The sequence below is a fragment of the Lathamus discolor genome, chromosome 1 (genome assembly GCF_037157495.1).
Source record: "Lathamus discolor isolate bLatDis1 chromosome 1, bLatDis1.hap1, whole genome shotgun sequence".
NCBI classification, from domain to species: Eukaryota; Metazoa; Chordata; class Aves; order Psittaciformes; family Psittacidae; genus Lathamus; species Lathamus discolor.
In genome coordinates, this window is record NC_088884.1 from 73,497,367 (window position 1) to 73,519,342 (window position 21,976).

The 21,976-nt window shown below is 42.5% G+C and overlaps 1 protein-coding gene and 1 long non-coding RNA gene across 8 annotated transcripts in view; one reads left to right on the forward strand and one right to left on the reverse strand.

Annotated features, from left to right (window-relative positions):
* Window positions 1–21,976, reverse strand: part of STAB2 (stabilin 2) — an 82,359-nt gene that overhangs the window by 24,848 nt on the left and 35,535 nt on the right. For all 3 annotated transcript variants that reach the window (XM_065680262.1, XM_065680255.1, XM_065680269.1), the window contains 21 exons: window positions 21,513–21,693; window positions 20,402–20,495; window positions 20,044–20,202; window positions 19,564–19,659; window positions 18,713–18,808; window positions 17,707–17,754; window positions 15,220–15,356; window positions 14,754–14,868; window positions 13,723–13,800; window positions 13,453–13,545; window positions 13,232–13,339; window positions 10,547–10,678; window positions 9,357–9,482; window positions 7,963–8,019; window positions 6,676–6,771; window positions 5,998–6,193; window positions 5,424–5,519; window positions 4,107–4,152; window positions 3,391–3,467; window positions 1,768–1,893; window positions 1,157–1,230 (listed from right to left, as the gene is read on the reverse strand). In XM_065680262.1, coding sequence (XP_065536334.1) covers window positions 1,157–1,230; window positions 1,768–1,893; window positions 3,391–3,467; window positions 4,107–4,152; window positions 5,424–5,519; window positions 5,998–6,193; window positions 6,676–6,771; window positions 7,963–8,019; window positions 9,357–9,482; window positions 10,547–10,678; window positions 13,232–13,339; window positions 13,453–13,545; window positions 13,723–13,800; window positions 14,754–14,868; window positions 15,220–15,356; window positions 17,707–17,754; window positions 18,713–18,808; window positions 19,564–19,659; window positions 20,044–20,202; window positions 20,402–20,495; window positions 21,513–21,693 — 2,231 coding nt within the window. The remainder of the gene's footprint in view (window positions 1–1,156; window positions 1,231–1,767; window positions 1,894–3,390; window positions 3,468–4,106; window positions 4,153–5,423; window positions 5,520–5,997; window positions 6,194–6,675; window positions 6,772–7,962; window positions 8,020–9,356; window positions 9,483–10,546; window positions 10,679–13,231; window positions 13,340–13,452; window positions 13,546–13,722; window positions 13,801–14,753; window positions 14,869–15,219; window positions 15,357–17,706; window positions 17,755–18,712; window positions 18,809–19,563; window positions 19,660–20,043; window positions 20,203–20,401; window positions 20,496–21,512; window positions 21,694–21,976) is intronic.
* The window catches only part of LOC136015010 (uncharacterized), a 36,221-nt gene that overhangs the window by 13,039 nt on the left and 1,206 nt on the right, over window positions 1–21,976 (forward strand). For 2 of the 5 annotated variants that reach the window (XR_010613034.1, XR_010613029.1), the window contains exons 2-3: window positions 12,002–12,054; window positions 16,108–16,975. This is a non-coding gene — a long non-coding RNA (uncharacterized LOC136015010). Of the gene's footprint in view, window positions 1–10,513; window positions 10,577–12,001; window positions 12,055–16,107; window positions 16,976–21,976 lie in introns of those variants that run through there. The other 3 variants (XR_010613033.1, XR_010613030.1, XR_010613031.1) reach the window with 3 other exon arrangements.

A 21,976-nucleotide genomic window follows, 5' to 3' on the forward strand; every position in this document is an offset into this window, starting at 1 on the left:
CTGCAGCAGAAATAAAACTGCTAGGCAGTGTAATAGCAGTGTTTTATGTATGTGGATGACTGAAAGCCCTACAGAAAGCAGATGCATTTCTGTTCTATATGTTTGCCTCTGCAGTGCTGGGATTTTGTAGTAGAGGTTATTATTACTCCCACATTAACTGTAGTCCTATGGGTAAGGAATTATAAATAATCATGCTGCAGCTACTATGAGTAGCCCCAGAGAGGGTGTATGGAAGAAAATAGCCATCACCCATCCTGTCTAGAGGGGCTGGGAAAGAGTTTAGCCGCTCTCTGCTCCCGCCAGAAACATACTAACTTGCAAATGACAGTCAAGGCAAAGAGTTAATGGACTGGTACTGTCAGAAAGGGTTGATGGGTTTATTGCCACTCCTGTCCCTGGACAACTGGAAGGCAGGAGGTGGCCTCTGGCTCCTGGTCTCTGTTTCCTGCATTGCTCTTGAAGAAATACAGTTCAGTGCTTGCTGGAGGATTACAGTCCTGCCAATAGCCGGTATGAAACTATAGGGGGATGATAAGAATTGCTACAACCAGGGAGTTCAGCTTCTTCTGTAACTGTTAGAAAAACAGAAACCCTGATCTGAGTCACTTGATGGCCTGGGCAATTTGCTGCTTCTTTTCCCCTTTGCTGTTTCATACTTTTTTCTCTTTGGACATTATGTGGTACTTGTGCATGGGAGACTCAGAACAGCAGAGGTGTGAGTAGATGCTGGCATGCTGTAACCTCTATTTGGGAGCTATGGTTAAGGCTGATTTGTTTCCTTGTGAATACATTTGAGCTATGCTGGGAGAAGGGCTAGTCTGAAACGGATTTTTTCGCGGGCAGTTTCTATAACAATAAAGCAAACATTCTCTGGCAATACTTTTAAACTGACGGATTTTCATATCCAAATCTCCCAAATGAGAAAAACAACCACTTGAAACAGCAAACCCCTGCTTTCCTCTGCAGTATTGAATTACTTTTACTGAAATTGGTTTATTGTCATCTTTGTCCACACACTCCCTCAAATATAACTTCAGAATTTTTGTTATGAAATCCATTTTTCTATTTAAAAGCAAAGTTGAGATGAGGAAATCTTTCTTTACCAAGCTGTAAACACTTGGCCAGTCTTATTTTTATGCCCTGACAAAGTACTTACTTGATTGGGTCCAGTCTGTGTGCATTCTGCATTTCTGTCGCATCCACCGTTGTTCTCCAGACAAGGGTTGATTTCTTTATAAAACAGAAAAAGTACAATAAAAAGGAGTGACTTCTGAAAACCCAAGAAGGGAGAATTTTAAGTAAAGCATACTAGGAATGCAGATTTATGTGAATCAATGAAACTAATCCCCTTAGCTACTTAATACCTCAGTCTAGGTCTTGCAGTTGTCTTGGTAAAAGCTAAAACCCTGCCATCAGCATTTCTAAAACCATACCTGGGGATATATGGTATAACAATGTCTATATATCTTAAAGTCTGCAGTGTTCAGAGGAGTGTGAGCATATCAAGTAGCTGAAGATGGAGCTATCCTTGTAGAGAGGTAGATCTTTATTAATAAACTTTGGTGTCACACCACACTGCTGTAGTTGCAGGGTTTGCCAAGTAGTATCAACCACATGGCAGGTAGAGATGCCTTTGGCACCAAGGTCTACAGTAGTATCAGGAAACTGCGCTTCTGGGTCATAGGGGAGGAAGGATCTCCCATTTACAGGAAAAATCACTCCTGTAAGTTCCCTCCGTGTGATATATGAGAAGTTGCAAATGCTTACCGATGCAGACTATTCCATCTCCAGTGTACCCAGCATTGCAGACGCACACTCTATTGCCAGGTGTTGTTCTTCTGCACTCTGCCTTAGCAGAACAGCCACCGTTGCTGGTCTTGCAAGCATCAGTAGCTGAACAGTGACAACAGCCAAGATTAAATCAATGCGCTTAAATGGCTTTTTGCCTTTCAGGTTAAGCTGTCTCTATATTTTAAGGGGATTTGCTGACATTTTCTGAACACAAAGTCCTTCTGATTTAAAAGGTCATAGGCTTCATTAGTGCCAGATTTTAATACATCTCATTGATTTCATGGGGAGTGGTGAGAAGATGCTCCTAGTCTAGAATTTAAGAATTCACCCAAGACTGACTTTAAGTAACTTTCCATCTTCAGATTCTGCCCATTCCAACCAAGCACAAAAAAGGGACCTTCATGTTCTTATCTAGATTAAATGGCCATTCAAAACTTTCCTTTAGCTTGCCTTTTTCTACACACAGATCATATACGTTCTCTTGCAGGAGGTATGGATTGTGATAGCACCTAGCCTTCTTGTGACAAAAAGTCCTGGTTCTTGTTCAGATGGATACTCGTGCCTGTTCTCCAACTCTGGATGCATCAGAGGCTTGCAAACTAAGTTTGCTCATCCTATCCTGAGAGCAGGGAGGAAGCCTTTTCTGGTCTCCAGTGTGAATCATATTAGCCCAAACATTGGTTTAGTTCTTCCCTCAAATGACCCCAAGCTGATGTTTCAGCAGCTGTAACAGCCAGACTGGGTGGTGACTTGTTCTGTAACTCTCTTTGCCCAGGAATCCTGTACAGGGGGCTAAGGGTGAGTGGAGAGCCATTATAGTGTCACTCAGCTCTTCCTGCACATGGGGTATTTCCCACCAGTAGCTTAAAATGGATTTGGTTAATTCCTGCCAGAAGAGAAAATAAAAGCAGCTAGAGTGCTAAAATCTTGGATTAGGACCTTGTCAGCCATTGTGAGTCAGCAGACAAATACGCTTCTGTTCCTAAATGCATTAGTATTTTAATCAGTTAAGGATTAAGTAAAATTAATTACACTGTAACCAGAAGCAGTCTATTTTCTAAGTCTGGATATCCCAGACTCTTGGAGGGACACCTTGGATAAGCTGCTATTGCCCCTTTCTGAGTGCCTTTCTGATCTCTCTGGTTTAAAGAAGCTGATTTTGCCACCCCAGAAACCTGTGCAAGTTCAGAAAGCTGAGGAAATGGTAGGGCTGTACAGCTTCCCATAGCTGGAAGTGCTAGTGTATCCTGAACTGACCTCTCTTTGCTGGGCTTTGCTGGGAAAAGGAGTAAAAGTCATAATCCAGGTTTCATTACTCTGTAAACAATGGGGCCTGGGCTGTGCACGGAATGTTCTCTTTTCTGTGCTTTCCCTTAGCACAATGCGTCGCAGCTCGGAGGTTCTGAGCCCTTTGTTTGCTGTGAATCCACACCTGTTGGGCTTTTATTTGTTTTGAGCAAACTGGCAGCAATTCCTGTTTTTTAAGTGATGCGTAGGGAAGTGCTCATCTCTCACCAGCTCCACTGTGAGCACAGAGCGCTTCCAGCATGCTTTTTTGGTTTATGCTTTCTTCAGAAAGGATGAAACAAAGCCCATTACCTGTGCAGAATGTCCCGTTCCCCTCAAACCCAGCTGCACACTTGCAGTAGGCAGTGCTATTTGATAGGAGAAGGCAGCTAAAAGAAGCAGGGTGGAGAGAGACAACATTAGAAAGAAGAAAAAAGCTCATAGGTCTTTTGTACAGCCCTTGTTTTTGCACTTTGTTCCAAAAGTAATGCCACATAGAAATACCAAGGCATTTAACCCTACAGTATGATGTAGTTACAGCCATGAAAATGAACCTAGTTGAACCAAGCTTTCCAAAAGCATTAGTATGGATTATTTTAAGTATTAAAAATGCACTCTTTGGTTACCAAATGTCCTATTTTCTCATGGAGAGCCCTTGAACTGCATGTGTGCTCTCCCAGAAGCTGTGCACAGATTTTTGTTTGTGCACACGATTTCTAGAGGGACGCAGCAAAACGGATGCACAGGGATTGAGCCAGGCAGCTGAGTCTTCGCCTCTCCTTGTTTCTGAAATGTATTGGGTAATGTAAATCCTGCTCTCTGCTCAATGCTAGGCAGCAGGTACACTCCAGTAAATGGCTCAATGGGGGTGACTTTCTCCTTTGAAAACTAATTAGCTCTTTAACATTTAATGAACATAATTTCCTTTAACATATTTTTCATAAAGAACAAGCTGGACTATACATTTTGCCTTGCAAGAGAACCCCTTTTTCTCATCTTTCCTCCAAATAAGTGGATTTCATACATACTTAGCACTGGTATGACATGAGGCGTTACATGGGTCGTCTTTGATTTCTGCGAGAAGGAAAAGGAACAGGGATCAGAAGCTTTCATGTCAACATCCTTCTAGTTTCCCAGTCTTTTCTTCCTACCATAGACAGCTGGGGTCTGTTATGAGTTCTGCACAGAACAACCGAGTGCTCAGTCTGTATAGACTCCATCTATACAGATCAGCAGGTACCACTTACTCAGTTGTAAGCATATCACCAGGAAAATATTTCACCTGTTACCATCTGTATTTTTGTCTGATGAGTTTTGCACAGTATTAATTATATAAGGTAGATTTTCTTAAAGGAACTGAAATTTGCTCAGCAACTATAGCAACTCTAACTATAAAGTTAGGGGAGACCTTTTAATAGTTTTCCAATACCTAAAGGGGGCTTTACAAGAGATCTTGAGAGGAACATTTTACAAGGGCATGTAGTGACAGGACAAGGGGGAATGGCTTTAAACTCACAGAGGGGAGATTTAGGTTAGACATTAGAAGATTCTTCACTATGAGGGTGCTGAGACCCTGGCACAGGTTGTCCAGAGAAGCTGTGGCTGCCCCATCCCTGGCAGTGTGCAAGGCCAGGTTGGATAGGGCTTTGAGCAGCCTGGCCTACTTTAAGGTGTCCTTGCTCATGGCAGGGGGGTGGAACTGGATGAGCTTTAGGGTTCCCTCCAAACAAAACCACTCTGTGAGTCTATGATTACTTTTTTTCCCCTAAGCAAATTTAAAATTGATGTTGAATATTATTAATGTGCTTATACCATTTTCATTTTCTATGCAAAGTTGTGAGATATTGACTGCATTTTAATTATATGTAACTAAAATATAATTTTATTAGATATAGGAGATATATTAAACCAACACAAGATTATTTATTTGCTAATTAATTTTTATTGTATTAGCAAAAGCATAATTTAATATTCAGTGTTGTATGGCTAACTCAACTTATTGAAGCACTTGAGAGGCTTTTGATCTGAGGATCAAAATGTGTTGGGTAACTGTTCTGCAAAATATACAGCCTCAACAAATGGGATATTCTTTCAGGACAGGTACAGGGTGACACAGGTAGAGGATTAGCTAAATAAGGTGTTTGAGTGTCATGACCAATATCTCAGCTGGCTCTCTATTAATAGGGTAATTAATTGCTATAGCACAGGAGCGTCACCTGTATTTCACTGCATGTGGGAAGCTGCTGGGTATCTGGTGGCACACTGGGAGCTGGTCATAGCTGTAGTTCTGGCATTTCCTGAAACGCTCACTTCTCACCCCAGAACAAAAAGGAGGGAGCACTCACCAGTATCACACGTCACTCCTCTCCAGCCAACATCACATTCACAGGAGCCATCCCCATCGATCCCACTGCTGCATTTCCCATGGATACAAGTGCACTCTGCGGAGAGACATGGGAGAAACCCTGTCCCTGGTCAGGGGAGCAGTGTGTACAGCAAAGCAGTGAGGGGAAGGAAGGGCAGGAGAGATGGCCTGGATGTCTTCTGCTGATGGCACCTTCTACTCTTGGCTACTTCAAGGATTGCTTTGGCATTTGCCTATTGGCTTCTACAACTACTATAACTACAAAATAAATCTGTATTCAAAATATGCTTATCTTTCCTCTATTCCTAAATACAGAGGCTGAAACTGTATTTTAATGGGAAAGCATTGGTGAAAAGGCAGTGCTGAAGAGGATTATTCTCACTAGAATCGTGTTCTAATCCTGTAGCATGCTAGAGTAGGAGGCACCATCCCCAAAGAAGGGAGAAGAGATAAAATACTATAACAGGAATGAAAAGGGGTTAATGGTGTTTTTAAGACTAGGTTTTGACATCTGACAAGAGTAGTAAAAATGCTGGTGAGGGGATGCTCTGTACCTTGATCACAGTTGAGGCCGTATTTGCCCTCGATGCAGCTTTCACAGGCTGTACCGACGAACCCCTCTGCGCACTCGCAGGTGCCTGTGCCATTGATGCCGTCCATGCAGACACCGTTTCCAAAGCAGGCATTCCCTGCTTTCCCCGGGCAGGGCTGGCACTGTTGCCCAAAGAAACCCGCGCAGCATTCCCTTTTCTGGAAACCCAGAAATGCAGTGTTGAGGGTTGGGGTCAGGGTAGCACACAGGGAAGCAAGCACGGGTGTTGACTCTTGGGACTGCTGCTGGATGGAGGGGAATTGGAGATCTGGATTTTAAGCAGCACTTCAGGTTTACTGGTGTCTGCTATGCTCCTTACTGTGCTGGGGCTCAGGCTGCCACCCCATCTCCTTGGTGGGACCTTCGGCACCGCAAGGAAAGGTGGCTGTGATTGCTGTGATCAAGCGTGGAGTTACCCTTCCTAAAGCTGTGTTCCCTTTGAGCCACACTAGCTCCCAGCCCTTCCTACGCTGCAGCTGTCAGTGGCCTTTAACCTTCCAATCAGTGCTGCATCCAGAATAAAGGCCAATAAACACATTGTCAGGGGCTGCCTTGATACGCTTTTAGTGGGGATTACAAAGAGGGTGAAGTTCAGGGATTGGGGTTCCTGGCTTTAACCGCAACAGAAATGGTTACTCACAATGACCGTTTTAGCGCACTTTGGCTGGCACCCGATCTGGATGGTGTATATCCTCATGTTGTTTTCTGAGAGGATGCAGTATTTCTTCTCCGTTCCCTGAATGAAAATTGGAGTAATATTGATCAGCTACTTTCAAAAGTTTTAGGCAATGGGACCTTATCTGTATGCATGCTGTGCACTGACTCACACATTTACAATGAACATTAAGGAAATAGGTTTAGAAAGAAAAATGCATTGGTTAATGTTTAGGTTTTTTCCCTAGCAAACATGATCGATTTAACTCAGTGCCCTGTGGCGTTTTAAAGATGTGTCTAATACTGCCTTTGCTTAGATTTAAACATAATCTTTTTCTGAAGTTTGACAAACGTTTTTCTTTCTTTTTTTTTCTGACACATTTCCTATTCTTTTCAGTTATTCTTGGAAAACTGAGAGCTAATGTTCTGCAAAACCAGCTGTTGAAACACTGTCTTCTGGGTCTGGACACAGCTGGGAAAGATTGCTTGGTGAAGATTTGTCGGTCTCGTTGTTTACTTGTTAAAAGCTTGATATAGGCATCTATCCAGCTGTTCATTGTAAAGGAAATGTTAACGATTTTGAGTTTTACTGGTGAGCACTTTAGTTTGGCTTTGCCAGCCGCTTACTTTAATGGGGTAGATGGGACTTGATCTGCTGTGGAATCCTATTACTGGCGTGATTAATGACAAATAAAAAATAATAAAGGAAAATATGCTTGTATAACCCCAATAGAGAGGGTTTCCTAGAAAAATTTATGTGCCAAGAAACTTTAGGCCATAATGTGGTTGACAGGGACCTGCTACATATTTGCAGTCCTTATGTGTCAGACATTCAAAGTCTCTATAATCTGCAAGTCTCCTTGTGCTCCTAACTCACAGCATATTGCTGGGAACAGGTTGAGTTTGCCCTTCTGTACCATCTCTGATTTGAAGGGCTCCTTTAATTTCTCCTGTAGCAAGCAGACTCCATACTCTGTATGAGCTGCCTCAGTTTTGAGTGGTAGAGGTAACCTTTGCAGATTGAAGAGTCTTCAGCTGTCCCAATGCATAGCTTCAAAATGAAGCTGTCTTTAAGCTGCCCTTGATTTCACTCCCTTGTTCTCAGGGTGGTTGGAGTCTATGGACTATAAGCAATGTATGTAGCAGGCTGAAGCAACTATGACAACTTTTGCTGAAACTGAGGTAATTACATTAAAACCAAGATTGACAACATCTATACTCAGTTTTTATTAAAAAAAAATATATAAATTAGCATTTGTGAAATAATACTTACTATTTCTTTTGTTCCTGGGGGACAACTTGATGGCTGTGAACAAATTCTGCATTTTTCCTTAAACAACACAAATGGTTAACTGTGGTTAACAGACTACATAGAGCTGCAGACAGCTTGTTTAATAGAAAAGGCATCATTTCCAGCTATACTTCTAAACCTAGCCCTCGGGATGCATAGTCATGATAGTCCCTATGATAAAAGTGATGAAAGTAGCTGCTCTGCTCAGAAAGGAAGATCATCCCCACCAGGGACATGGGAAGCCTTGTCCCAAGGGTTAGGAGAAGGAAAGTTCTTTTGGATATTTCTCTTTGTTCTTCTAAAGCGATGCTTCCCAAGAGCCTTCCCATCTAAAGCACGGTAAGAGGCAAATCCTGAACTTGGACACAGCTTTTCTGTGGTGCAACAGCAGCTTGGAAATGGAAAACTCGTACCACGTGTGTATCTTGTGCTATATGTGTGTGAGAATAATTTCACAGTTTCTGCAAAATGCTTAGATACATGTTGTACCCAGTACGAAATGACTAATATTATTCCTGTTTAGCTAACTATGTTGTTGCTTTTAACAAGTCTTAAATGTGTGCTAAAGTCTGTTACTGTGTTTGAACATAGTGGGGAAAATAATTTTCCATGGGAAAACAAAGGCCTAAGTGCAAAGGGCCTGACAGAGCAAAGCTTTGGAAAAGCCTGGTGTGAAATACACTCAAATATGGGACCGTATCCAAAGGAAAAGCTGCAAAAGTTCAACCCTGTTAAATTTGCTTTAACCAAAGCACAAGTCACACTTTTTCTTCTTCGTGTAGTTTGTTGCGTGCTTCATAAAAAGGGAGGTAAGCTTCCTGTTGGCTGTGCCTTTTGACTTGGGAGAAAAGACAAAGGAAAGCTTTCTCTGCCAGCTTGAGGAAATCACATCCTATTCTTCAGAGGAATGTAAACCCATTTGTATTTCATATGTAAAAGTAACAGAAGTGGGAGAATGTTTACTCAGAGGGTAAGAGAAGTCCCTGTGTATGTGCAGTGGAATGAAAATAATTTTTTTCCTTGATAAAAAATAATTTCTTTTCCATTTTTTCCCACTTGTTTGCTTTATAAACAAGTGGCCTGACTGAGAACATGTATTAGAATAGTGAATTACTATTATTTTATTTTAAATTAAAGCTCAGGATTTTCTTACTCCAGTGCTACTCTGATTATATTTTAACCAGGCTGTCAGTACACTGATTGCAAGATCAAAGTTGTCTCGATAGATGCTAAAATCCTTGTAGGAATATCCTTTGTGGAAAATATATGCATTCCTTACTGGGAAGTAGTATCACATATCCTGTACATTTGAGCCATGTTTGGCTATAGGTCTCTCAGATGGGTCTTTAAGCACCTATAAGAACAGAACCACTTACGATGATCACTGTATCATTGCTATCACATCTGTTCTTCTGGATTTCCAAGACCTTTCCCAGCCCATGGATAATTCCTTTGTCTGTTGCAACATTTGTATAGCTTATAGGTGCATCATTTATGAATAACTGCAAAAGAAATGCAATCGGTTAGAAAGCAGCAGAGCTGAGTGATAGCCATATGGTAGACAGAGCAGCAGTGATGAAAGAAGGAGCAACGTACAAGTCTACCTTCAGGAAAATCAATGAATGTAGCTAATTTCAAGCACTTGCTCATATCTCCGTTGCTGCATTTAAGAGCTTCACTGGACTGAAGGGCATAAGATGACTTGCAGCATGCTGAAGTTTCTTAGCAACAGGATTTGGCAGAGCAGCTTTTTCTACCATAAGGTGTAAAGGTGAAGCGTTTGAAGAAGGAGCCTAAAGCAAGCCAAGAGCTGAGTTTGCTGTCTGTGGGGGATGAGGGGCTTCAGGGAAGCCCTTCCAGCAGCTGCTGCTTCAGGGAGGACTTTCATCATCTCACTCCATCCCACACTCCTACTGAGTCCTCACCAGCAGCATCCCTATGAGTGGATGCTTTTCTGAGGGTCTGCCATGGGCTGAGCAAGGAGCAGGGCTTGAAACCGCTTCAGTGAGAAGCTTTCTGTCTTCCTCTGCATATGCCTGGAGGGATCTCTGGGACAGAGAAGAAGGAGGACCAAACTCCCGTTCCGGCTCTGCTGTGAATTTGGCTGTGTTGCTTAATCTTACTATGCCTGATTTTTCCATGAGTGGTGTTGAAAGGCAATTCATATTTATTGCCCAGTGCTTTAAGCTTTTAGGATTAAAAGTGGAGTAAAGCCACAGAAAATAGAATTAATGTTTTATAATCGAGGGCAGGTTTCTAATGTCTCTTAATGACTACTTTGCAACGCAGGCTTGTAGAAGCTAGAGATAGATGTCCACCACAGCAGCTTCTAAAATGTAATGCTGAATGTGAACAGCACAATTAAAATCAAATTCAAAGATCCCTTCAAGGGTGACTTGGAATTAAGCAGGTCTAAGAGAGGCATTCGAGTGACCACTTTTGTGCTATTATATTCCAGGAGCTAAAGGAGGGGGTGAACAGCTCCTTTTGACTGCATATTAAAGTTGAAGCTGGCTTCATAAAAAGCAGGAAACCTGTTTCTCCAAACAAGTGAAAACAACAGTACCTGACCATCATGGAGGAAGACCCCAACCTGGTAGGAGAACCCTAGCATGGTCTCCCTGTGCATGCCGTTGTGCAGGTTGTTCTTCAGGAGCTTCTCACTCAGCACAATGTGGTAGCGGATTTGGCTTTCGCCCTGCAAACATGGTAACATCACAAAACATGAAAGGTTATTAGGGATAGATTTTCCCAAAGGGTACAAGGCAAACATAGATGGCCTGAATTTGAGGAGAAGCTTCTCTAGCTGGCAGGTTAGTTTGTATTTCCTACCATGGAAAGCCTGCATTCCTTTCATAATGAAAATGTAATTGACCATGGGGGATTAAAGGCTTGTTGAACTAGCAGGACCAAAGTTTACTCGAGCTTAGTAGTGTCTCCTACTGTGTACAGAACTGACTGATTCAGGGAGAAGCCAGTCAGATGACTTTTTAGGACTCTGAACTTCACGAGTTCATTTGATATGAAAAGTTGAGTATGTGCTTTTATATTCTTCCCCATACCCATTCCTTTCCTTTGGGAATCCCTGAATCACTTATAGATGAATGTTTACAGGAATTTATAGTTTTTTTTTTTTGTTGTGTTTTTTTTTTGTTGTTGTTGTTGTTGTTTGGTTGTGGTTTTGGTTTGTTTTTTGTTAAGGTCATTTTCAGTCAACAAAGTGTTGGAGCCACATCTGTTAATGGGGAAGTTTTCTCTGCCTCTTTGCTAGAGTGTATTAACTTTTCATTGATGTGGTGAAATTGTTCTCTGTACATCAACATTTAGTAAGGGCTTCCAAAGGTTTCTGCGTCTTGTTCCGGAGCAGGGTACTCCCAAAGCTCTACCTGTCTTGCAGGAGAAGGAAGCACGATGTTTTATGGAGATCTGTAGATGTGAGAGAAGCTGGGGCATTTGGAGGGTTTTAGAAGCTGCCTAGTTATAGTAACAGTTATAGTGCTGCTGCAGTTGTATGCCTTTGCAATAAAAGGTGCTTGCAGGAAATCCTCTTGCCTGCTGTCTTCTTGTTCTGAATGTTCATACTGCTCCTCATTCTTCCATCCCTTCAAAAGCATGGGAAAGCAAGATACATAATGTTTCCTGGCTTTGCCCACAAGGTGAAATAGTGATCTTTACATCTCTTAAAGAGAAACCCATTCTATTTTGATTTCCTCAGATTTGACAAAGAAATATTTACAGGAAAGAAGATGGGAACTAAGAGCTAATCTCCACCAGTGTTCAGATCTGTTAAATCCTCCTGACTCGGATGCTTTGGAAAAAGTTAACTCTCATTGATCTTTGTTTCTGTCTTTCATCACCAGCAGAGTGAGAACAAAACCATGCTTCATCAAGACCAAGAAACGGGCTCTTTTCCCTGTGCTGAGCTCTTCCCTCTGTGGCCGAGTTCCCCCAAGGTGTTTCATGAAGAGGATAAGGCTTAGGCAGGCTTAACCTTAAGGTGTTTTCTGATTTTCTTTGTCAGGTTGCCACACCAGACAAGGTTGGGAGAGTGGAAGAAAGACAGAAGAAACACTGGTAAGCTGTGGAAATTAAAAGGATTTCTTTGAGCATGTAACCTAAATACAATGGGATTGATGTCTTATGTTTCTCTCAAAGTTTGTTATAAATGCTTCTTACAGTGATGCGGAAATGATTATGTTGTGTCATAAAACAACTAAAATAGCCTTCAAAAGTCATTTGAGCAGATGTAGCTTGATCGTGTATGAATTCTTCCGGTGAGGCAGCAAGCAGGGGTTTTGCTGTGGGTCTGCTGGTTGGTGGAGTCATTTGAACCTTGTGCTGCTCAGCTTCCTGGCTGTAAATGGAGACTGTGAAAGTAGGGACAGAGTGTGGTGGCGTAAATATTTATGGAAGAGGCAGGGGAGTATCAATGTCATTGAGCAAGTCATGGGAGAAGCCTCCTCTGCAAGGTGTGGCTCTCGATACATGCGTTCAGTAGAGCGGCTTCAAACTGGAACAATTATGAATAAAGGCGCTGAGGTGATGCAGGACGCGATAGTTTATTCTGAGAGGAGACTGACAGTCTTGAGAAGGCTCTTTGGCCCTGTAAATATGTCAGGACATAAATGCCAGAAATCTGTTTCAGCTAAAGCATACTCCTGGCACTAGAATAAAGGAATACAAACTGGCCAGAGGTGTGCTGTCAAAATAGCATAAACTAGCTCTGGGCATGAGGACTGAGGTCAGAAGGGGAGGTGGGATGGCCTTGTCTGTGATGATGAGGGGCTCGTGGCCAGGTCAGGCATGAGCCTGGTGTCGGGCTCCTTGGGGTGGGCAGCAGCAACAGGCTTTGCCTGAGGGAATTTTCCTAGCCAAGAGAACTTTAGTAAGTTTTCTGAGCCCTGGGGTGGCCAATGGCGGCTGTAAAGTGGGATTAGAGACGGCCTGCAGAAAGGGGTTGGGTGATAGTGTTCCTGCAGGAGTGACAGGGCAAGCATCTGGATAGTTTCAGAAGGAGTCGGAATGTTTTGTGGCGTTATTAATGACAATGTTACCAATGATGTCCAGGACTGGACTTGTTCACCTAGGAAACTCATTTCAGTGTTATTCCTGGTCATTCCTGTCCTGATCTTTGCACAAGTCTGTTGATGAAATGTCTTGGGTATTATATTTCTGTGTCATCTGAATCCATCCACTTGAAACTAAGGTGAAATACTGAGTTTTTAAGACAAGTCTTACAAGCAATACTTACCAGGGTAGCAGACTTTTTATCCCTTAGGTAATTTTCTATGGCATCATTATCTGGGGCAAAGACTGTGTACGTGTTTGCAGCTTCTATTTCATTTGCCAGGTTGTATTGCTGTTGTGGAACACATAAACAAAAATCAGAATGGGCGCTGACAGTCTGATACTGGTCCAAATGCAAACAAAGCAGAGAACTGCTTCCATTCTTAAAACAGTGTGAGAGCTTACAATAATGTAGCCTCTGAAAATGGAGTAATCGGGCATTTGCTCCAGGCGGGCCAGCAGCCTCGGCATGACAGTGCTGCGGAGGGGGGTCAGAACCTGAAAAGGGAGCAGATATCCCATGTCAGTGCTTGTATACGTGCTGTGGTTGAACCTGCAAGGATCAGACACAGGCCAAAATGCTGTTTTGTATAAACACTTCTTTTCCAAGAGCTGCTAATTATTTTCTACTGTTTGTGGTGCAGAGGAACAAATCCTTCCTCTGCAGCCATATACCTTATCAATAACATGTATGATTCCATTTGTGGATGCGATGTCACCAGCCACAATGTGAGCACCCTCAAGGGTGAGGTTCTGAAAGAGAAAGAGGAAAGAGAGGGTTTGCTTTCTCATTGCAGTGGTGGCATTTTCCCATTGATTCCCACACGTTCCCAGAAACTTGCCTGGGACTCCACCATGGCTTCACTTGCCTCAGCCCACAGGGAACCATGTGCATGGGAGGTGACTTTGGGACTCTGTTCTGTTCCCCGTGTTCAGACCAGCAAAACCGTGGGACTGCTTGCACTGGGGTGGTTATGGGGTGGGTGTTCTCACTCCCACCCCACAGCAGGGTGAATCCCTGTGCCAGTTCATGCCTTCCCATTTCTGTGCAGCTTTGAAAGACCCCATTCATGATTTTTCCCTCTGGGCATGGAGGTGGGAGGAAGTTTTCCCTTCCTTAATGGGGGTGAAGTGCTTAAATGTGCCGTATGTATTTCCAGAAAATCCTCCTCAGAAGTGGAGTACTAATGTGCTGAGGGGGAAGATTGTCAGCTCTTTTACTTGTCATTAAAAATACCTTCAGGTGGTTTGGGACTATCAAGCTGTGGATACAGACAAAGTATCATTGCTTCCTCCTACCTTCCCAGCTCCCTAAAATAAGCTATTTAGTTTTCTTTGTGCCCTTTATCTTAAAGTAGTCCACACAGGCTGCTCCAGGTGGGGACCATGCTTCTCCCTCGGTACACGACTGTCCAGTGTTTGCAGTGGCTACAAACATTGAGACATTAAGAATATTACAAAATGGGACATTAAGAATAAATAATACTGGGGACAAATTCCAGCTAGGTAAAGTGGGGGAGAAAATCAAGGTAATGTTTCTCCCAGAGGGCCCAATATAATTGATCTATTCCTTTAATTTTATGTTATGGTCTTTTTGTTTTAAATACACCTACAATGTCTGTGTGGTTTTGTAATACAAGGAAGTTGGTGGCAGTGATGATCAGAGTTTGGTGTATGATACCACAGTGGTTTGCAGGTCATCTCACCCCATTTTCTTTAGACAAGCGTAGGAAGTTGCTCTGTAGAGATGTTGGCAGCATGTCAGAGGATGATAAATTCTGGAAATCAGCAAAGCTGTAAGCTCCTGTCAATACATGATACCTGAAGGAAATTAAATGGATGTGAAAGTGTTGTGTTTTCTCTCTTTTCCCAATAAATATGCTTAGTGTGTCTGAAACTGTGGTCTAAAGCAGGAATTATTTGTACAATACCTAGTTCAGCTATGTTCTGATTTTAGCTTGGCCTTTAAACACTTCTGACATAACACAAATAATGCCTTTGTTTCCAGTGGAGTTGCTACAGAGATTTACACCATTCTAACTAGAAGAGGAATCCTATGATCCTCCCTTAAAATTATAATAGCTGTCTTGATCTAGTGGCTTCAAACCAAAGGCTTATTTGCTGTAGAAAGCGATTCATCATAAACCCCCAAACCCTGAACCATTAACATACTTCAGTAGAGTTGGGATGTTACTCTTTGACATCCAAAAGGCTTTCTCGTCCTCATCCATGTTTTCAATTGCTTGCAGAGAAGGCACGAGGACAGTTAGGTTTGAGGTGCTGGACAGCACCGAGTTTATCTCAGCCTCCTGCATGGAAGTAAACAGGGTGAAATAATTCATCCTAAGGATGATCTATAAATAGCATCTGGTGACTTTTTAGCAAGGTGGAGTATGTGACGTGCTTTGTGACCAACCTGGAGAGGAAAAACTATTAAACTGAGCAATGACTTGAACAAAACTACTTAGAGCTGCACAAAATGGTAAATGGGTGTCTATTTTTTACAGACTAGATTGCCAGCATTTAAAGGGCAGAAGCAATGCTTAGGTCGGAATTGTTTTTTGTGATGAAACACTTAGGTTTCCTCCTACAAAAGTTACTTTGACTCATGGATTCTATTTTATGCACTTAAATGTTAAAAGTAAATCATGGTGATAAATATGAGTGGTTGCTGATAACTTCTACTGATAACTACTGATAATCTGCTTTTACAGAGCACCCTGTGCTATTTAATAGATAGAAGGATTATGAACTGTGAAATAAGAAACCCACATGGCACAGTGCTCCCATTTGATGTAAGACTATTTAATGTGGCTGGGATTTTTGGAGATGTCCAAAGGATATCTGTGCCCACTAGCTTGCTGTGACAGCTCTAATTTTAGATGAGGGATGTGGGCTCTGTATCGTGCATGGACTGATTCATCTTCCATATGTTTGTATCTGCCTTAAGGATGGGGGGAGCTTCCACTGGAGATTTTTCCAGTATGTGGATTTTTTTTTTTTTGTGAGGAGACCTAAAGATTTGAATGCTGAAGATGTGATTCTCTTGACTTTTCACAGGCTCCACAACTTTTGGGACTGCCAAACTTGAGGGAGCAATATGAGCTTGAGTTCTACCTTTTTGCAGCTGGTATGCTGCCTGGAAGATGGCTTGTCTTGCATAGACCTTCACTACTGAATTTTAAGTCAAGAAGGGAACCAGCTCCCTTAAATAGCTAGGGATTTTGTCTCTGTTAAGATCATCCATCTTTCTAGTCACCATCACTGTCACCTTCCAAATATTTAAATATAGAAATAGAAACAGACTTCCTCTTCTCATCCTTCCTGACCAGCAAGAAATATATTTGGTTATGAAAAGTGATAAACATCACATTCCTGCTCAAGTATGAAGTTAAGAACCCACAGATGGATGTATCTCCCTATTTTGTTCATGTTTGTAGCTACCATTATTTAAGGAATACTGTTTCTTTGAAGTGTAGCAGAGATTTCCACATCTCTGTTTCAACAGGTTATACAGAATCTGCGTCCTGATTTCCTCCCCACACCACTTCACTACCTAAAGAGCACATTAGCAGGTGAACAACCCTTCCTATTGTGCTCATTCCTTTAACTTCATTAGTTTCTCGTTACAGTGTACAGCGCTGCAGTCAGCACAGGGCCAGGCAGATAGCTGATTTAAACTAGCCACATTGGCCTTTCTTTTAAGCAGCTCCCTGTTGCAACTGTGTGCTTTAAGGATCCCTAAGCTATTTAACTTTGAAAAGCGTGAAAAAGGCTAATGTTCTGTGCCTTCTGGTTTTCTTGCTATTCATTAGCATAACACTGTTCCTTTCTGTTTGCCACTATTTCCTATACACTTCTTATACTTAGGTTTTAACCTTTTTGTAGGGGAAAATGGTTTTGAACTCTATTCATACAATGTCAGCCACGCTAGGGTAAGGACCTCTAATATTCCTGCTGCCCTAGTAGTAAATAATAGTATGTGAAAATGTAAATAAAGAGTGAAAATCAATATACCTAGAACAGTGGGTTTTTTAAATCTAAATTGGTATTTCTTCCCTAATCTGCAGCCAAACAAGCTAATTTCTTCCTTCATTTCCTGCACCTCAGTCAGCTCCACACAGACTGAGTTTTCTCCTCCTTGATTGCTGCGAAAGCAGCACACTGACCAGCTGTACAGCTGCATTTTCCTGCCATGGGGCACAGTGAAAATGGGGAGGGTAAAGCATTGCCTTCTCTCTCCACTAGTATTTTTATTGCATGAGAGAAGCTGGAAGCAGACACTTAGGGGCATATTCAGGCTCTGCTTGTACCCTGATGCTTGTCATCTGGACTAGAGTATATTTATGTACAGAGCTAGTCCTGGCTTGTGTAACCCCCTGCTCCAGCAGGTGGACTTGTAACTAGCTCTTCTGCTTGTGGAACTTCCTTACTTGCCTGAATTTGGGATAAGAATTTGGTTTTCGGGCAGAAATAGGGAACCAGATGATCAGCCCTGCCATGACTGGTGAGAGAGGCATTCTGATGCCTCTTCAGAGCTTGGGCCTCTGCTCTGTGATGGGAATATTGCAACGAGATTCCTGTCTCTATAGCCTACAAGGCTTATGTATTTATGCAAACTTGAACATACTAAAAAAATCAACCACAAAGTGTACTTACATTAACCCATTGGTTAAATGAAGCTGCTTCTGACAGAGTGGATAACTCCTGATTAGAAAGAGAAAGAGAGCAATGAATATGTAAGGTATAATTAGTTGTAGCAAAGTACTCCAGCTTTAGCTTATGGTGTAATCCTCTGTGTCTGGCCTGGCTGATGTGACATGGAGGAGGAGGTTTTCAGCATGTATGAAAAGGGAGGGCATTCATGCTTTTCCAGTACTGTTACTTTCTGGCAATGGGAATGGTGAGTTACCAGCTTTTTTGAAAATAGGCCATCTATTGCTAAGGTGTATTAAGCTTACCTGATCTTGGTCCCTAATATGTACTGACCCCAGGCTAAGTGCTAATTTTCTAGGAATCTAAGACTTTTCTTAACTTCATGCAAAATTAACTGAAAGAAGCTGTGCTCTTTGGTTGGTATATGTGCAGCATTTTACGTATCATCTTGCAAGTAGAGAGCCTTTATTCTGCCACTGTACTCAGAACAGCGAGTGAGATAAATGATGGTATGAGCAGGGATGGCAGGTAGTGCTTAGAGCCATGTAAGATTATTGCCAGTGGCTGGGACAGCTGACACTTCCATTTTTCCTGTGCTGTTAAATGCATATTTATTTCACCATTTTACTTGTTTTGGGTTTATTTGCCTGCCGGTCAGTACGGTTTGTTTGAGCATGATAAATTGATGTTTTCACTGAGACAGACCTCAGGGCAGAACTTCACAAGAGCTGTGTGCTCGCTGGGAGGTGAGTGCTTAGCACATCTGCAGGTTAGGCCTCTGGGGCTGCCATTTTTCAATTTGTCTTAAGAAAGAAATATGCTCAGATCCCTTAGGCCCCTTTCCAAGCTGTGTTTTTAAACACAACAGATCGCTTATGTATCAGACGAGTGCCGCCAGCTGGAACACTGTTTGCATGTAGCACTGGCGGGCATCATATTTTTCTGTTTATAATGGCTTTGCGATCTCTCTGGTTATGATCCAGTGTGAGAAGATGCCCGTCTTACTTACATCTGCAGCATTTCCATAGCAGATTCTGCCATCTCCTTCGTAGCCCTTTGGGCACACACACTTCCAGCCATGAGAGGACTCAAACTGGCAAGTTGCCTTTGAACCAGAAAGAGAGAAAATTTGTCAAATACTCAGGAGACCACTGAAGAGCAAGGATGGCCTCTAAAGCCCCTTCTGAAACCTATTCATATACAAACATGAACTTAACATGATGCATAGACATCCTCGCCCTCCTATAGGACAAAGTCCACCAGCTTTGGGCATTAACTCCCTCACATGCCCACCATGCCCTAAATCTGTAGGAATCTAAAATCTTGCTTGACCCTTTCTTACTTCCTCTGTATATAAACTGAGCCCTGTTCCTTCACCCAGCTATACCAGATTTGTCTTATGCTCCTCATTGCTCTTCCCTTTATCTCTGTTCCTGTGTTCTGCCTGAGGCTGCTGTGGCTCTTGTAGGCACTACAGAGCACAGCAGAGCCTGCAGGTCAGTTGAACCCATGCAGTTGCAGGTAAAGCTTATAGATGCTTGTGTAGAGATGACTTGGCTAAGCACCCCAACAGGCTAATGCATCCAAATTGAAATTGCTGGTGGAGAAGCAGCATGCATTTATTCCAGGCTTCAGATAGTACATTTAGGATTGGGAGCAGCCCTTGTCTCCTCAGCACATGTACCAGACTGATGTGGTTCATGTAGCATTTTTGATGCTTGCAGCACTGCTTGGAAAGCTTTGTTCTTACTCAAATGGAAATTGCAGGCTTGAAATGGCAAGGAAAATCTATGGTGTGTGCAGGAGGCAAGGTGTGATATGTATCTGAACACTTTGTTCAGGGAATGATTAATAACTCACCAAATGATGGCATTTTCCATTTTGTTCGAGGCATGAGTTTATGGGTGTGCACTCCACTCCATTCCCCTGAAATCCATCCTTACACCTGCAGTCATTCTGTTTTTTGAATAAAACACTGCAATTCATTAAAGTGACTAAAATAGGGTGCATATTCTAGACATGGTGAATTAGTCTATCTGTCTTTCTGTGTAGTTCCATTATTTCAGTGAAATGACATTGATTCATATATCCAGAAGACCTTTATACCTGACATCTACTAGCATGCTTACTAAGAAGTATTCGCTGCCAGAACACCACCACGGAGTGGGGAGGGAGCACTGTAATAGGAACTGACGGAGACTGCCTTGTGTGGAGAGTGCTGTATGGGAATAACCTTGTGGCTGTGAGGGAGGGGAGAATTTGGGGAAGAAAACCGGGTGGGAAGCACAGGCAGAGCAAAATGGGTGAGAACTAGTGCCTAATGAATGTGAGAGGACGTACCTGACCCGGCCCAATGTATATGCAGGCGGCATTTTCGTGGCACCCTGCCACTGTGGGCAGCAGGCAGTTGTTGATGGCTGAGCAGTCCCTTCCATCGCCTGTCCATCCTGCCTGGCAAATACATGTGTGCTCTCCTGGGCCAGTCTGAATGCATTCGGCCTGGGGGGATGCAGAAGCATCAGTTCAGGACAGGTAGGTGGCATCTGGCTTTAGGTATAAGGCTTGTCTAAGCAATAGTGATACTAGCTGGGGAAAGAGCTTGAAACTGCAGTGAAAACTGTGACTCTTCCTTCTGCAAGTTTCTGCCCAAACCTACTTTTCTATGGTGTCAGGCTCTATGGGAAAAGTAGGTACTTACATTGATATTGCAGCCACCTGGGTTTAAAGCAGCACAAGGATCAGCTTTGGTGCAGCTCATACCATCTCCCTCATAGCCAGGTTTGCAAACACAGCTGTAGGGAAAGAAGGGAGGCATTAAACATGATAGGACAGCTGTAAAGTCAAGCAATTGTTTTCCTCTGTAACATGTTATTTACAGGCATCTTAAATTGGTAACCTTGGATTCATGGCACAAAGATTATATTGTTTGGGGTTTTTTTCCCCCACAAAATAATGTCTGGCTTAAGTAAGACAAATCAGGGATCCATTCTCTGTGTATGAGATGGGAAATGAAATTAGTTTTGCCATGATGTGATATTTGCAAAGGTGAGCTTGTAGCTCTGAATTAATTATGAGCTGGGATTGCTCTTTCTTTCAGTGACACAGAAGATAGCTCTTTCCCTGAAATGCATGCAAGCAAATGAGCCACCCCATTTCCCCAGGTTGTCCTCCCAGATTAATCTGTACTGGAGGGAATTTCTTTAGCACTCAAATTACACAGCATCCCCCATCCTGCCTTCTGTGGTGACTGTTGTGGTTTTAGCTCATTATGAATACACTGAGGTAAGAGGCAAACTTCTTGTGTGGGAAAGTGAGCATGAGGCAAGCAGCAGGCATCTGTAACAGTAAGAGAGTTTTGTGACCCATCCTATCAGGACTGGAGAGCCTATGCTGTGGCATGTAAACCTTAGCTGGTCTGATCTGAGTGAACTGTCTATCCCCAAACTGCTTGAGAATTTAATTGTTTTTCAGCAAAGCTCAGAATCCTGATTCACTGAAGAGATGGTTAGAAACAAGAGCTTCCTGAGAGAGCCTTTGTAGTTGTTGATAGGAAGGCAGCCTTCTGAACAAGGGCTGGATCTGTATGAATATATCGGTGTTAAATATAAGGTACAGGGTAGGGCATTGAGAACTCCCGATTACTATCTTGGAACTCAAGGTTGATGTGGTGCATGTTTATGCTTATTTGCTGCATAGCAGTATTTCAGTGGCTGATATCTGTGTACTGCTACACAGCGCTGTTTTGATCAAGCAAATGGGAAAGAGCTGCAGCATGGTTAATATTAATTAGATGCAAGTTACTGACTTACCTCATTGCACCATCGCTAAGCTGACAGTCTGCATGTGGATGACAAAGGTGTAGAGAGGGATTGCACGGAGCAATCTGCTTATCACAGAGTTTCCCTGTGTATCCACTTCTGCATGATCCAGGAAGACAGATCCCGTCACTGTCTATTTGGTTATTGCACTTCCCATAAACGCAGAGGCATTCTAGCAGAGATAAGTTACAATGTGCAGTTCCATAATTGTAAAAGGCGTCTATTCCTACGCAGCACTTATGAATCGGGTCCTCCTTTTATTTCTAGTATCTAAACTTTTGTATTTCTAAAGTCTTACTTTGTTGGGGAACTTACTATTTATTTATCATACCCGTGTCTTTTCAGGTGTGCTTAATGGGTAACTATTTAATATATGTTGTATCTTTATAGTACACTTATCCATCAATGAATTTCAAAGTACTTCAGAGAAGTAGGAGCAAAATACTGTGTCCTAG